General features: G+C 44.5%; 2 protein-coding genes and 1 long non-coding RNA gene across 7 annotated transcripts in view; 2 read left to right on the top strand and 1 right to left on the bottom strand.

The window, feature by feature from the left end:
* Nucleotides 1–4,565, top strand: part of SLC10A7 (solute carrier family 10 member 7) — a 146,559-nt gene extending 141,994 nt beyond the window's left edge. For all 4 annotated transcript variants that reach the window (XM_027652875.1, XM_027652873.1, XM_027652878.1 and 1 more), the window contains one exon: nt 834–4,565. In XM_027652875.1, the coding sequence (XP_027508676.1) occupies nt 834–878 (45 nt within the window). In that variant the 3' untranslated portion in view covers nt 879–4,565. The remainder of the gene's footprint in view (nt 1–833) is intronic.
* Nucleotides 4,566–8,824: 4,259 nt separating this feature from the next.
* On the top strand, nt 8,825–15,404 carry LOC113951627 (acrosin-like). Of its 2 annotated transcripts, none has more exons than XM_027652807.1 (7): nt 8,825–9,063; nt 11,895–11,962; nt 12,268–12,478; nt 12,755–12,961; nt 13,317–13,582; nt 13,816–13,961; nt 14,431–15,404. In XM_027652807.1, the coding sequence occupies exons 3-7, from the start codon at nt 12,408–12,410 to the stop codon at nt 15,208–15,210; spliced, it is 1,470 nt and encodes a 489-aa protein (XP_027508608.1). In that variant the 5' UTR covers nt 8,825–9,063; nt 11,895–11,962; nt 12,268–12,407; the 3' UTR covers nt 15,211–15,404. The 2 variants fall into 2 exon arrangements, with proteins under 2 accessions (XP_027508608.1, XP_027508609.1); XM_027652808.1 differs by lacking the exon at nt 8,825–9,063 and adding an exon at nt 11,690–11,790.
* On the bottom strand, nt 9,891–12,088 carry LOC113951629. The gene is made up of 3 exons (XR_003529215.1): nt 12,046–12,088; nt 11,829–11,939; nt 9,891–10,624 (listed from the first exon to the last, which is right to left on the bottom strand). It is a non-coding gene; the product is annotated as an uncharacterized LOC113951629 (long non-coding RNA).
* Nucleotides 15,405–16,110: the final 706 nt, after the last annotated feature.

The raw sequence follows: 16,110 nt of genomic DNA, 5'->3' as shown, positions 1-16,110 counted from the left end.
GCATCCTTCAGAGTGACCACATTGGTATACAGGAGCAGCTGAAAACCTAACACCTTTTAAGCCTGTCACATTTCTCTCCTAAGTTAGAGAGGCTGCTTGCTCCAAACTGGAAGCATGATCATCTGTCATTGAGTTGAACTTCTGTCTCACACTGAATAAATAGCTTAGCTACCATAGTTGGCCAACTCTGTGGGGAAAACAGAGCTGGACCCTGCCATCAAATAAAGGCGTGGGATTTTTCTCTTCTTCAGCAGCAGTAGGCTACAGCTACAAAATATCAGGTGTCCCCTGGCATAAGATCACCTCTGGACTGGTGGATCTTGGCTTATTCTTACCTCTTCTCAGGAAGGAAGGTATAAACATCGAGGTGCATGGCATCCACCACTGCAGCAGTGACTATCCTTTGAGCAGGCTTCGAGCCATGTGGAAGGAAGCCAGGGAACACAAAGGTGTTGGCGGAAGTTTTCTTTGCACACTTTCCCTAAACGGGTCAGAAGCTCTTCTGTCTGTGCCACAAGTAGTTTGAGCGGGCTCCAAATAGTTGCTTTCTGAAAGGCATCTGAGACCCATCTCCTCTTCCATCTCTGGTGCTATAGGCACAGCCCTTGTGGTTCCTCTGTGAAGGCTGTCTGTGTATGTGGAGGTTGGGATGGGCTGTCAGAGACAGAAACATCATCACAGAACCCAGAGTGGCCCATCAGCTCCGTGCTGACTCCTCTCTCAGCCTCCCAGAAGTACACGCAGCATTTTGTTGCCCGTTATAAATGAAAATCTTATGCTGTTGGTTGTCTTCTAAAAATATAAAGAGTGACTGTTTTGTTTGCTGTTCACAGGCACTGAAGTTAACCAGGCAGCCCAAAGCACCCGTGAAGGTATAATTGTGGAGATGGCCTGTGTCACAGTGAATGTATATATGTACTATACTGTACACATGGACAATTAAGACAACTGGGTTTTGTGAATGTTGCTTCAGTGCATATTTTATTTTTATATATATATATATATATATATTAAAAGATACCTGTTAAGTGCCTTACAGATGCATTTTTGGCAAAAGCATTGTTTCCAGAAGCCACTGCGTTGGTTACTGCAAGAGGTTGTACAATATTTTGGAGTCTTTAGTTTTTTATTTTTCTAACCAAGTGAACGGTCATGACTGACAGCTGTTTCTTCCATTGCCCCTGCTGTGAAGCCAAGGTGCACCAGCTGTAAGTCTCTGTTTTAAACTAGCCAAAATGACCAGAAGCCTATCCCACTGCTGGCTTACCATGGGGAAGAGCTTTCTGAAGGTTTTTTTCTGAGATTGACTTGAATTTCTGTGTGACTCTGTTACACTCCCTAGTCATATGACTGTGACATGCCTTTTTCTTCTGAGTTTGTGTATACTCAGCATGGGGCCATCCATTGGATAGAAGCTGAGAAGCATGAATCATTTGCATTTGTTGACACAGTTGTCTAGACATTCCTTCAAAGTTAATGGTTTCTCAAGAAAATTCTTTTAATTCCATTGTATGATATTGTGCCATTGTATGTCTTAAATGCCTCATAAGCTTCTTCAAAGAAATGGTCTGGTGCTTGGGTTCTGAGTGAAGTATTTGTGTTTGCAGCTAGGAGATCTTTTTGTAATTTACCCCTGAAGAAAACCAATTTTTGGTTTCCTTTTTTTCCTTTTCCTTCCCCTGGTACAATGCATGGAGACCTGCAGTGACAGAATTTAGGATGGTAATATTGAAACAGAACCTTTATTGTAGTATACCAAGCTATGTTTTCTTTATTGCTGCATTGGTAATGAATAATACCTTGTGAGGACAAGAAACTTGACAAATTTATATTTTTTTTTTTGTATTTAAAAGGATCCTTAGAGTAACAGAAATGCTATCTTAGCTCATTTGACAATCAGCCACAACTTTTAAAAAAATAATATTATTCTTTTTAATAAACTTATATAACAAAAGAATACAAAAGACTATTTATAAGAGAAGTGTTGAAGAGAAAGGATCGCAGGCATGTATTTAAACATGTAGTCAGCAATGCATCTTATCTGGATAGATTTCAGAACTGTACATAGTCCAGACTGGGAGGTGTACCCATGTGCAAAAAGTGTGCTGGCAATGGTGCATTAAAGTATTAAAAGTAATTAAAGAAATAGGTCAAACTTGGATCGATATAAATACAGAAGTTCCACGTGTGTCATGGTTAACGCTGCAGCTAATGGTGCAACCGAGTGCAAACACCTTGGAGCAGATCTTTAGCAAATATAAATTACTGTAGCTCTGATACGGCTGTAGCCGTTTACACAAACTAAAGATCTTTTGTGTGACAATAGGCATGTGAAATTCCGTATCCTTTTGCCTTAGTGAAAAAATATTGTGCTTGGTTTACCCAGTCTGTTATTTCTAGTCTGTTATTCCTGTGAAAAACAGGAAAGTAATCTGGTACCGATCCTCGGTGCTTTACCAGGTCTCTGTTGCCGTCTGTGTGAGAATCTACGGGGTATGCTGACAGCATCACCCTGTTCAGAATTGTCATCACCAATAAAACGACCATGTGACAAAGGTGTGGGAGGTGGCAGCATGCTGAATTCTTTCATTCCCTGGAGGGGGATCGAACTCTCCCCGCTGAGCAGGCGAGAGGGCTGAGGGACGCTGTCCAGCACCCATGTCCCCCAGGGCTGTGCTCTCTGCTCACTGGCCAGTGATGAGATGGGCAGTGGGCAGTGAGCTTGTGGATTTGATCAGTGCATCCCTAGATAGCACAGGCAGATCCACCTGTGGGGAACTGGAGAGAATAGCATGCATGTGCTTGGGCCAAATTCAAGGTTCCCCTTCCCTAAGCATGTTAAGTGGTTACTGGCTCCATATGGGAAAAAATTCCTTTTGGCCTGAAAACCCTGCTTGCAGCAGGGGACTGCTTCCAGTCTCAGGACAGTTTCCTTTTGTTCTGTTTCCATAAACCCGAATTTCCATAGTATATAAAGATTCAATCCCAGTCCCACTGAAATTGATGATTCTTTCTGTTGGTTATGAAAGGCAGAACAACAGGCCCAGAAAGAGTGTTCACTTCTTCAAAATATATGGGAAGAGTTCAAGCAGACAGTAACTGACTGTGGCTGTGTCAATGCTGAATAGTCAGAACACTGCAGGTACCCCTACTGAGCTACCTCTGCGTACTGAATCTCTGACTTTCAGTACATCCAACAACTTGCTTATTTTCCACTGAACACATCCTTTGTTTTTTATTAATTTTTTTTCCACATTTAAGAATATTTCAAACTGTTTTATGATGTAGCTTTGTTGGAGTCTTTACAAAGTCCTTTTTGATTGCTTGGAGCAGCCTGAATATTGTGTATGAGTGTTGGAGGTGTTGGTCTAAAGGGAATATAAAGCAAAACTGAAATATGTATTTTAAATCCATACTTAATGAAACTTAATTATGCACATCAATTTTGTTATGTTTAAAGACTGTTGAGATGTTTGTTTTATGACTTGTTATATGTCTTTAACAAACAGAATGGTTTTGAATTTAATTTTGTTAATAGGAAAACAAGATAAAATTACTGATCCTCTAGGTCAGATTTTACCTCTGTTATCTATGTTTCATTCTTTTCTGGGTGAGCTTTTAAACTGTTGGCTTGTTAAAAAAAAATTAAAAAAATCCATGAACTGTATGGAAATATTTTATGAACTTGGGGAAAGAAAGTCCTCAGAATATTGCCAGTTGTCATCAACTGAAAATTAATTCATTGAACCCAAACAATGTTTCAGGAAAGAATTAGAACAGTTCTGAAGTATTTTCCACTTCTTGGCTTTAAATTTAACCATTATTAAACATAATCAGGCAAAACAAGAGCTTTGCCCATGTTAAAACATGAGGATTTTCTTGAGCATCAACATTTCTTATTTCTGCATCTCCTTAATCCCATTTAATGATAGCAGAGGTAAAAAAACCCACCCAAACAAGAAAACAGCACTTCAGAGGTCACAGGGAATGTTAGCACTTTGTGTTGAATTACTCAAACATGTTATTTCCCTCTTTTGTGCGCTAAATTGAAAAGCTTTTGATGACTCCAGTAATTTATCTTACCAAGATAAATAATTTTTAATGTACTTAAAATCAAAAGTGTGGCTGTGTTTTTTCTTATAGATCCTCTAGTTAGTGTGAATAGGTTATATGACAGAAAGGCAGTCTCAGCAGAAGCTACACAGTTGTGCTTGATCACAGAGCAGAAGGAGAGTAATCCAGCAGCTTGGTTTTACAGAAGTAGTCCCCTATGTTACTCTGGCAGTCAGGGAAAAAGGAGCTGTTAGTTTTATTTGTGTACGGTTTTCTGTGGAAATATCTTGACAGCAGGAGGTTAGAAGGCAAGATGAAATATGGTCTGTCTGCAAGCACATTGATTTATGTGCAAGTGCATACGTGCATAAAAGATGAACAGTTATATATGTAGAAATGACTAGAAAGGACCAAGTCCCTGGTATACATTTCTTTGCAAGACTGCATATGGAGAAAGAGCTACTTTTTTTTGATGTTATTCTGCCATTAAAAGTAAAATTTCAGACACTGAATTGTGTTTTGTGTTGAATCATAATCTCATACAGAAGCTTTACCGCAGACAATCGCAGCTTTGTATTTGTAAACTAGACTATTTTGCACTTAAATAGATGTTAATGCATTTGGGAATTACAGCACAGTAAAGGGCTAAATCACAGTTTCTCCATTTTGTTATAATCCAAAAGCATTTTTATTACTATTATTATAAAGTGCCAGAAACACAGGCAGTCCCTCGCAAACACATTAAATAGACAAGAGAGTAAATTCTGCCCTTGGTTACACTTGTACATCTCCAGTGCAAGGTTGTTAAGCTGCAGAGCGGTCTCCCCAGGGAAGCTGTTTGAAGAGCCCTGCCATTGTTCTAACAAAGCTCAGGGATAATGTAGCACATGATGAGAGTAAATGAAGAGTACTTTACTTTAGATTTGGTGGGCTGCCCTCTCCAGCATCTTGCAAACGAATCTCTATTTCTGGCTGCCTATTTCCATGGATAGCCCCAGTCTCCCAAGCATCCTGTCAGGACAGTGTCAGACAAGGAACGTTGTTTCTTCTTCGCCATTTTCTTGCTTCAACCACGTTATCCCTTGTGATAATTAGACCGTGCCTTCTTTGAGGAGGCATTTTGACTTCAACTCTTCAAAGTTTACGTGGATAGTTCCTGTAAAATTCTCATTCAACAGAGGGCACCCTGCAGGATGGTAAGTAATCTTCTGCAGTCACGTGGACAAGGACTTACCGATGGCTTTAGCTGTGAAGAACTAGAGAAAGCAAGAGAAAGCAATGCTGAGAAGTGCAGGTGTGAGGCGTTGCTCCAGGCAGGTCTGCTTCCTGCTGGAATCTAGGTGTAGCAGAGGTCATGGAAGCACCCTCTGAATTGTTCTATTGAGAGAAGGGTGGCGAGTGAGATCTTCAGTGAGAAGTGAAATCAGATTTGTTGGTGATCAAAAGGACAAGAGAGATGCGTGTGTTGGAAACAACTGGTGCCATTGAGGTCTCTCGGCTCCTCCCCTAAGCAAATTGCAGTCTTGGTGGAATATCAGCTTCTCAGTCCATCAAATTGCAGTAATCAAGTCTGAAGCTGATCGGAGCATGAGTCACCACTTAATTTGCTCATCAGTGGAGACCAAGTTTTCGAAATGTTTTTAGATGCATTTCCACAGAGATTTCTGCGAGCCAGTGACCTATAGAGTGACAAGAAAATGAGCAATAGCTGCTGCTGAATCAGCCTCTGCTCCCTGCCACTTACACTACTGACCACAGTTTTGGGCAGGGAGGGAAGGTAAATCAAAGGCCTTTGGAATTGCTATGCAGAAAAGAGCCCTGCTGAGCTGATCCCAACACCTGGATTTGTTGAGAAACAAAATAACCTGTGAATTCTTAAACTGTCTGGTGGGTTCAAATGAACCCTAACTGTGTAGCTTGCCCCAACCAGAAGCAGGCATGAGATTAGAAATTGGTTGTGATCCCTGTTCACAGAGGCAGCCAACACCCAGCAGCTGTAGCACACAGAAGAGGCCACAAATCTCCTGAGGATCCTGTGCTGGTGCGTATTTATTGTCCACTCTTTACCTGTGTTCAAAATTGCCACCTGGAGCAACCATTTTTCACCCAGTTAGGAGGAAGGAAAAAAGCCTCTGCGTGGTCTCCTCTGTGGGTGGGCTCCATCTAATATAATAGTCACAAAATCAAAGTCTTGCAGATGTTAGCATAGTGGGGTTGGTTCATCTCTATAAGAGAAAACTTAATATTTGTGGTCAGTTTTCTTACGAAGCGATTCAAAATTCTAAGGGAAATCAGCTGCCTTGAAAGGGAAGAAAATGGCCTTCCTTGAAGGAAAGACAATTTCATTGATAGGATTAAAAAAATTATGGAGGTCATGTGAGAGCTGGCCTTTTGCCAAAATAAATGCAGGAAATAAAATTTGAGAGTCCTATGACAATAACTGGGTATGAAATTCTATTGACAAAAGCTTTTGCAGTTCTGTGCTCCCTCTGTTTCTTAGCACCGTGACTGCAGTCCTTCCCTGTTGGTGTCCTTTGTCTGCCGCACTGCCCATCCCCAAGATGTTACAAAATTATTTTATTTCCTGGTGCCTTCCCTGTGCAGTTTTGCCACTTCTTGTCAACACTGTTTGATGAAACATGTGATAAAATGTCTTTTTACCTATCATCAATCTAAATCCCCCCCCCTTTTTTTTTAACTTCTCCCAGTTAGCTGTCCCTAACTGAACCTCCTCGTGTCTCACCAAGATGATGCTCTCATTTGCTCTCCGAGCTCTCTTAGAGGCTCCATCCTGTAGCCAAGAAACCAGGGCAGCTTTCCAAGATGCTGCTTGGGGAAGCAGAACCAGCTTTTTGTGCTGACACTGAAGAACAGGAACTTTGCCCATGCAAATTATGGTTCCTGTGTTCTTCATTAGGACTCGCAGTTCCCGTGGAAGGAAACACCCACATGCACATGGACCTGCAGCTCACTGCTGTATCCATTGTAGTCACTGTCAGTCCTTTGGGCGATCCCATACAATTGTTGATACGTTTTGCCAAGTTCTCCAGCAAATTCTTGCTTGTTCTGTTTCATAATATTGTTTTAAATTAGAGACATTTTGGGAGAACCTCTATTTTTCTGTACAAAAATTGCAAAAAACAATTTTTTTTGGATCTATTTTAGGTCACTTTTTGTCTGAAAAATTAACTGTAATTTCCAAATAGTGGCTCAGCACTAAAAAAGATGCATGTACTCTATTTGCCTCACACATTCACTCTGCCCCTTCCCGAAACCATACACTCTTTCAAGTACCTCACAGTGAGTTGCCTAAAGCCCTTTTTAGAAAACAGCTACAACATCTGTTTAGGTCCAATTCTCTGATAAATAAAATATATCCCAGAGGCATAATAGCATACTAAAATAAGAGTATGACACAATTTCAGCCAGCTAATATGGTAACTCTCTTTGATGCAGCTCACGGAGTGTTAATGTGAGAAGCCTGTATCTTTCCAGCTCGGCTGTCTGGGAGCATCGCGCATGGATCTCTCTCCCGAGCCGAAACCCCAAGCCGAAGCCAAATCCCACAGCGGCATGAGCAGCAGTTTGGGACCAATGCCATGCCACCCTGTGCTCACAAACTCCCCACTTGCTGGCCTCTCCAAATGTAAAAACATAGTGGAATTGTGATACGTGAAATTTTGCGTGAGCCAGGGGAACAGAACAGAAGTGCTGCGGTCTGGGGAGCCTGACTGTTATCGTGTTTCTGTTCAGGTAACACGTATTTGTGACATGAAACATTAATGTGTAACCTCTCTGATTACAAAGAGCATAAAGAGCTGTGTAGAGCTATACTATCACACATCAATGTTCCCAAATAATCCCATTTTAAGGAAGTATTGGGACATTCTTCAAAAAACAAGAAAACTCAAATCTTGCTGGTATCAGTTTTTTCAAAGATTTTTAGATAGTTGTTTTTAAAGTAAGGTGCATAGTACATGTAGAAAAACTCTTTTCCATATGTATCACAATGTATGTTAAACCATTACTTTCTATGCTCTATAGTTTAATATTTTAGAAATATTTAGGAATGTATTTTCTTATCTAACACTCCACTTCCAATAGCAAACTCCGTCTGCTAACTCATCCCATTTGAATTTTTAGCTTTGGTAGATGTAAAAATATGCTTCAGTGTATTGCCAGCAGCAGCTTTCTATGTTTAAAAAATAAATTTAATGAGAAATTTCAATATTTTCCAATACTAGTGAAAATGAAATTTAGTCTGTTAAGATGGCACAATGGTATTCTTTGAAAAGCTGCTGCTTTGGATGTGCTTGGAATTTTCTGTCAGAAGCCCCAGTTTAGGAGTTTATTGTCTTAGTAACAAAATACTAGCTCTGAACAATCCCAGAAGCATAATACATTAGCAGAAGGAAAACAGTATTTATAGCCAATAATTCAGCTGTTATAAATTATGACTGTAAAGAAAGAGAAAAGTGGTCCTTTTTAAAACTTGCTGCCAGATTCTGGTTTCAGCGATGCTGAGTAAGGTAAGTAATGTTCTTTTGATTAACAGTCAAGCCTTGAGTGGTTTTCATTTAAAAAAGACTTTATTAAGCTTTTTTCTCAAATTCATCTTTTTTGTTCTGTTTTGAACAGACTTCCGTCTGAAGAAAACTCTCAATGACTTTTTAGCCTAAATTAAATCCCCACTGACAAACAGATGAGAATTATTATTAATTTGCTCCAGAAAGAACTAATAGGCTTTGCCAAATAAATCATGCAGATCACTGTGTGCTATTCATCTCTTCTGCAGATTATTGCTTAAAAGCCATGATAGTTGTCCTTTAAAAATCAAAAGTTGAATAAGCCCTTTGACTTGAAGTAAAAAATTTGGACTGATGGTTGTCTTGGGCCTGACTATTTTTTGGTTTTTTGCAGTCTGGAAAATGAGAGGGCTGGTGAGCACGGGTTCTTGGTGAGTGTGGATTCTTAGCTTCTAGGAAACTTGACTACACGTGGAGACTGGAGGTAACTGGTGTGTGTTAATGAATGGTTCAGTTATTTATCCCTGACCAGTATTACGGAGAGCCCCAAGTCTTCTGAGAAGCCAGAAACCACCAGCAGAGTTGAACTCCTTCACATCGCCTTTGCCAGTGCGCGTCCATGTGTCTGTCTGTGTGTCACAGTCCAGCGCCCAGTCCAGGTCCTGAAGTATTCAAGTATCTTCCACAGTTTCAGTTCCTTCTGTTTTGAAAGTAGTAGATACTTTGTGCTCCTCTTGTCTTTCAAGAGTACCTTGTAGGTAATTATGTGATAACTTATTAGCTGTTTGTTGATTTGAGCTTAGTTGGTACAGTCACTTGTGATTCTGCAGCACACGCTTCATCATCTCTTTGTTTTTTTCCTAATTAATTGAAGAGTCTGATCACCCACTTCCAACTAGTTTTTAAGTACCCTCAATTATTTTTTTGTTTGGGAATTGATTTAGAGTGGGAACATGTCTCAGCTAACTGCGAGACATAATACCACAAAACTGTATGAATTAACAAATACTAATATGTACTTAGCATCTATCCTAGATACCAGTGTTTATACAAACACATAAAGTATGCTGCTACAGGCTGAAATTAGAAGCAGCAACAATGTAGTTTATCCAAGTCAATATTTCTCCAGTAAAATTCAATTCAGCATGAGGCATATATCCCATTCAGACTGTCTGTTCAGCATCTTCACCAACAGCAGGACTTTCTAGATGACCCTTATGCCAGTAGAAGTTGTGGTTCTACTACTCAATTAACGTTCAGTGTGAGGTATTTCTCTACATACTTTTAATTTCTCCTGTTTGCCATTAAAATGATGTATTATAAATTTGCCAAGTCATGCAAACCAGCACCATTTTGTATCATGGGCACACTGTAAATTTTCACAGGAAAAAATGTGTTTAGAAACAGTAGGGCTGTTTGAACATTAATTGTTGTTATCTTTCAGTGTCTTTCATCCATGAAGTTTAGCTACTTCTTAATATCAAAAACCCAGCTGTACAGGCACCAGAAAACAAACAAACAAGAAAAGTAGGAGAGAGGAGGAGGGGAGAAATCCGTGTGTGGCCTTTGGTGGTTTTTTTACTCAGAATATTGTACCTTCATAAATGATTAGGTGTCTCTTCCTTTTAAAATGTATTGAGCTCCTATTTTTATGTGAATGAGTATTACAACACCAGAAATTCAACCTCTCACTGAGAAAAAAGGTGATCATAAGAATGGAAATACTATTCAGGCAAGTAAGACCAATGCAAATGCAAACCTTTTGCCAGCTCCTTGAAAGAGATCTGAAGAAGTGTAAACACATGGGGCCTACATTTCCCAAAATAAGAAATGATGACAGATGCTCAGCTGGCGCTGACACATCAGGTAACCATCACTCTGGGAGGACAGGTGCTCTCTGGAAACTATTCATTTTTGAAAAGATTGAAAAAAGAGCACTCAAACACTGAGGTGCCCAAAAATTAATTTGGTTTGCAACTACGGATTTTGCCTCTTTCTCAAGTCTCTCGTTCTTTCTTCTTTGTGGCTTTTCTTCCTTGCTCTGTCTGAAACCAGAAAAAAGGGGGTAAAAAACCCAGTGGGACTAGAATAATGGGTATATACACATACTAGTTGTATATTTCCTTATCAGTCAGCAGGTTAATTTTTAGATGCTGCTTTGATTACATCTTTTCTTTTCTTTGGTTGGTTGGTTAAAGGTTTTCCAGAGGTTTTTACACGTAGCAGAGACACTGTGAGTGGAAAATGCAACTTTGATTCTGCCCTATTCTTCTGACCACATACCAAAATGCTTCATTTTGCTCTGGTGAGAGAGGCAGTAGTGAAATGAAGAGAAAACATGCTTTTCAGTGGAGAAAGCCATAACTCTGTTTCTGTTCCACATCTCCTAGCATTGGATCTTGTTATTTTTTTTTCCTTCAGGGAGGCCGAAAGATGGCTGTAGGAGGACTGAGAGCTCTAGGTAGCTGGATGGGCATTAAAAATGGCCAAGAATATCCTGGATGATGGAAAGAGAGGATTTTGCACCATATTTTTTGCAAATTTTGCCTAGCTCTGTACTTTCCAGCAGCAGAGCGTGTCTTATGCAGACAGTCCATTGAAAAGGCTGTGATGATTTGCCTTAACTTGCATAGTCTCCAAAATTCAAACTGTAAATTATATGGAAAGTAGGATGCAACTAAGGTATCAAGAGATTGTGTTGTTTTCCAAGAGCTGTGTTGGAAGGCACATTGAAGCAGCTGGGAAAGGGATCTTTGATATTTTCATTCTCTTTATCTTACTGTAGTGAAGAGCAGGGATTGCAAGTGGATTTTTTCACGGGGACAATGTTATCAGTCTCTGGGACAGCCCTGCAGACTGAAAACTGCAATAAGCTGTGGAAATTTCTGAGCTACCTTTAAACAAACAGCTTGGGTATCAGAAGCACCCTGGTGTAGCCATGTAGAGCTCAGTGCAGCCTAATTTCATCTGTTTAATTATATGCAACAGGCATGAAAAGCAAAGCTAGATTTTATCAGATATATCTCAATGCTTCTTAATAACGTGCTTTCATCAGTGTTTTTTCTATGCCTTGTTCTTTTGATAGTCCTTCAGAGAGAGTGCTGACTGCAGCTGAGGAGTAATCCTAGAGAGCAGTGAAACAGATATCTTCCATTTTATATACTTAGGCCCAAATGCCTAAGTATACATGACTGAATGAACTCATACTCAGGTACTACATGATAGGACAAGTCAGTCAAATTTTCATACTTTAAAGAATAAAAGCAAAACTGTCCGTCTTGTCAGTTAATTGATCTGTGCTTTCCTCTGCCCCAGGGCCTGTGCACCCTCATCCTGCAAGCAGCACTGCCTACAAGAAAGCTGGAGAGGGACTTTTTGTAAGGGTGAGTATTGATAGGACAAGGGGGAATGGCTTTAAAGTAAAAGAGAGTAGCTTTAGATTAAATATTAGAAAGAAATTCTTTACTGTGAAGCACTGGAACAGGTTGCCCAGAGAAGTTGTGGATGCCCCATCCCTGGCAGTGTTCGAGGCCAGATTGGACAGGGCTTTGAGCAACCTGGTCTAGTGCAAGGTGTTCCTGCCCATGGCAGGGGCACTGGAACTGGGTGATCACTAAGGTCCCTTCCGACCAAAACCATTCTATGGTTCTGTGATTCTGTGTTGCTCCTGCTCCCCACCCCATGCCAGAGGCCCCAGTGCCCAGAACACAGAACAGGCCGCTCTGTGACATCAGCCCTGGGGCCTCGAGCACTGCGGGCACCGTGTTGGTGGCCGCGCTGCTGCGAGGAGCCCTCACTTCTGGCAGCTGACGTGTGCTGCTGGCAAGGATGCTTCTGCTCTGCCTCCTCGTCCTGCTGGCCACCTGTGGGCCTGCGCTGGGCACGTGGAACACCTGCGGGTATGGAGCCCCAGGCTCTGGGAGAGAGTTTGGGCAACGTCTTGGGGGCCCCTGGAGGGGGCCCCCTTGTCCGCTGTGGCCACACCACAGCTTCCCAAACCCCATGGGGGAGCCTCAGTTCCTTGCCAGTGTCCAGGTGCTGGCGTGGACAGACACACAGCCCACAGGCTTCCCTGGCCTGCTTCGTGCAATGCCTTGTGGGGAGGGCAGACGGCTGAGCTTCAGCCTGAGCAGCAGCAAGTCACGGAGCAGGGCATAATGACTTTCTGCTTACAGGGGGACCTGTGGGGTCCGGTCCATGACTTCTGATGAGGACCAAGGCAAGACCCGTGTTGTGGGTGGCACAAGTGCCGAGCAAGGGGCCTGGCCCTGGCTCGTCAGCATCCAGGATCCCGAGATATCAGGCACGGGGCATCTGTGCGGAGGTTCCCTCATCAGCACGCAGTGGGTCCTCACAGCGGCCCACTGCTTCGTCGATGCCAGGTAAGGAGGACTAGGGACCAGGGATATCCCCACACCACCAGTAGGTGCCCTGTTGGCAGCACCACGTGCTGCTCCCACCTCATTTCCTTGCAATGTACCCAGTGCCTGGGCACTGCAGACCTCAGCTGAGATTGCTCAGGAGAAGGCTGGGTTCATGCCACTGCTTCCTAGCAGCCTCCAGCTGACATTTCCAGAGCCTAAGGCGTGCTAGAGCAGCCTGTTAGACTGTTAGAGCAGTCACAGACTCCGCAGTGCTGCTTTCCTCTCTGCCTTGAGAAACAGAAGCCTGTCAGCTGCTGAGCTGCCGCAGCCCAAGGCTCTGCTCACTCTCACCCTCCTTCCATCTGCCTTCTAGAAACATCAGCACTATGCGCGTGGTGATCGGGGCCACCCAGCTGACGGAGCTGGGCCCTGGGGCTGAAGTGCGCCAGATTGAGCGGCTGCTGGTTCACGAGAACTACAATGCTGCCGACCAGAGCAATGACATCGCGCTGCTGGAACTGGACCGGCCTGCCGAGTGCAACCTCTACATCCAGCTGGGCTGTGTGCCCAATGCCACGGTGGATGTGTCAGAGCTGGAGACCTGCTATGTCGCTGGCTGGGGTGCCACCACTGCAAGAGGTAGGTCCCCAAAAAGGCAGGGCAAGCTCAACACACTGGGGAGATGGGTTGGGCTTCTCAACAGCAGAGCCCAAAGCCAGAATCAGGCTGCCCACTCCTTAAGGGCAGACAGAAGGGACATAGTGCTCCAATGCCTCTCCAGAGGCAAAACCAGGCCCTAGGGAGGGGGGTCACCCACAGGCATAGGAGGAGAACTGGCAGAAAGCTGCTGGATATTCTTTCTGTGCTCACAGCTCAAAAATCAAGCGATATCCTACAGGAGGCCCAGGTCCACCTCATCGATATCCAGCTCTGTAACAGCAGCGATTGGTACGCTGGGGATGTCCACACCCACAACTTGTGTGCTGGCCATCCAGAGGGAGGCATTGACACCTGCCAGGTAGGAGCATGTGGCGAGCCACTCAGCCCCCAGCAGCACAGGCAGCCCCATCACCACCGCCCAAACACAGCCCGCTGTGGGCTTGATCTGGCCCTGGTTCCCCACTGCTGCTGTAGCTTCCCTCTCTTTTCCCATCTGTGGGGCCCTGCCCAGTGGCCTCCTTGTCCCAGAGGTCTGGCACTCTGCCCAGAAAGCCCAACTAGTGCTCTTGGCAGCCCAGAGGTCCAGATGCTGACCCTGAAACATCCGTCCTCTGCGCCTCCAGGATCACTGTGCAGAGACAAGGGAGAGCCCAACCTCACAGGCCCCCAACCCACTCCCAGCCAAGCTTCTGGAGGCTCCAGCACCAGTTCAGAGTCCCAGTTCTGTGCTGGGAATACAGCTCTGACAGGGGCTCTGAGAGAGGAGTCAGTCCTAGTGCTGACAGGGGCCACCCATCACCACCTTAATCCTCTCTGCTCCGCTGCAGGGTGACAGCGGTGGTCCTCTCATGTGCAAAGACAATGACGCTGACTACTTCTGGGTTGTTGGAGTGACCAGCTGGGGAAAAGGCTGTGCAAGAGCAAAACGGCCAGGAATCTATACCTCCACTCAGCACTTCTACGACTGGATTGTGGGCCAGATGGGACTGCTCCCAGATCTAGGTGCTCCTACGACAGCACGGACATGGGGTTATTATCCAACTGCCACACAACCCTGGGGTCAGTTTCCGACCGCTGCACGACCCACTCAGAATCCATGGCCAAGACCACCTGCCACACAGCCACCATGGCCAAGACCACCCGCTACACAACCACCATGGCCAAGACCACCTGCCACACAGCCACCATGGCCAAGACCACCCACCACACAGCCACCATGGCCAAGACCACCTGCCACACAGCCACCACGGCCAAGACCACCCGCCACACAGCCACCATGGCCAAGACCACCCGCCACACAGCCACCATGGCCAAGACCGCCTGCCACACAGCCACCATGGCCAAGACCACCCACCACACGGCCACCATGGACAAGACCACCCACCACACAGCCACCATGGCCAAGACCACCCACTACTCAGATGCCAAAGCCGCCGCCGCCACCACCACCACCGCCGCCACCACCACCACCACCAACCCCGGCTCCGAAGCCGAAGCCACCACCAACACCAGTGGACAAGTCCTGCCCATATCCAGTTGTGAAGCTGGTGAAATTCTTCAGTCAGATGGAGAAGCTCTTGCAGGCCCTACAGGGAAAAACAGCTTGAGCAGCAGGATGAACAGGATCCAGTTCAGGCTACATGGGACCATGACCATTTCCTGCCAAGGCGATGCCTGCTGATCCAAAGGCAGCCTCGGTGCCAAAGGCCTGCTCTGTCCTGCCTACACTGCTCCTCTGCATGTACACAAATGCTAATGTTGACTTAGTTGCTGAAATAAAATTGCCTTTTTTCACAGTTAACCATGTTTTCAGACCAATTCTGCCTCCTGGACAAGGCAAGGGCTTCCTTGCCCAGGACCTTCAAAGTGAGACTTTGGGCAGACCACTTGGGCACAAAGGGAAAGAGTCACTGCAAAGTGCTGGAACTGTACCTGGTCAGAGAGGAGGGTGCTCAGAGCCACCATGGGATGGAGAAGATTGGCACATCAAGTCTAGAAAGAGGACAGGAAAAAATAATGCCACACGCAGACACCTTATGGGGGATACATTAAGGCACATGAGCTGGTGACTAGGGCCTGGCCTAAGCCTTAGCTAATGGAACAGGCCTGGGAAACTCCTGAGTATGACAAGCAAAATTGCTGACTGTCACAAAGAGAGGGAGAAGCTGACAGGAGCTACAATGCCCTAAGGAAGAGCCAGATTTCACAGGTAGTGAAGTGGGATTGATGTGTGAGATGGCCACACTTCACAGATGCTCGAAGGATGAGGTGGGGTCATTTTGGGGAGAAGAACCTGGCAGGACCAGTGGGACCCAGGAAACTGCATCGGTAATGCCCTGGAAGGCCAAGGTGAGCTAGCTAACAGCACCTGCAACACCAAGTCTGTTCACAGGTGGGGCAAACCTTGGAGCCAGGGTGGAAAAATAGCAGGGGTGGGTCCCCTGTTTGGGAGGAGACAAGGGAAGAGAAAGGGAGGAGTGGAGGAAGATGAAGGAGGTGTATAAACA

Source organism: Corapipo altera, unplaced genomic scaffold (genome assembly GCF_003945725.1).
Source record: "Corapipo altera isolate COAL_440 unplaced genomic scaffold, ASM394572v1 69, whole genome shotgun sequence".
Classification (NCBI taxonomy): domain Eukaryota; kingdom Metazoa; phylum Chordata; class Aves; order Passeriformes; family Pipridae; genus Corapipo; species Corapipo altera.
The sequence above is the reverse complement of the archived record's forward strand: the minus strand, read 5'-3'. Positions and strand labels throughout refer to the sequence as shown.

Excerpts from the sequence above, each read along its gene's own strand:
- LOC113951627 (XM_027652807.1), top strand. The coding sequence starts at position 12,408 with ATGCTTCTGCTCTGCCTCCTCGTCCTGCTGGCCACCTGTGGGCCTGCG. Across the intron at positions 12,479-12,754 it reads GGCACGTGGAACACCTGCGG|GGGGACCTGTGGGGTCCGGT; the intron begins GTATGGAGCCCC and ends TTCTGCTTACAG. Across the intron at positions 13,962-14,430 it reads GAGGCATTGACACCTGCCAG|GGTGACAGCGGTGGTCCTCT; the intron begins GTAGGAGCATGT and ends GCTCCGCTGCAG.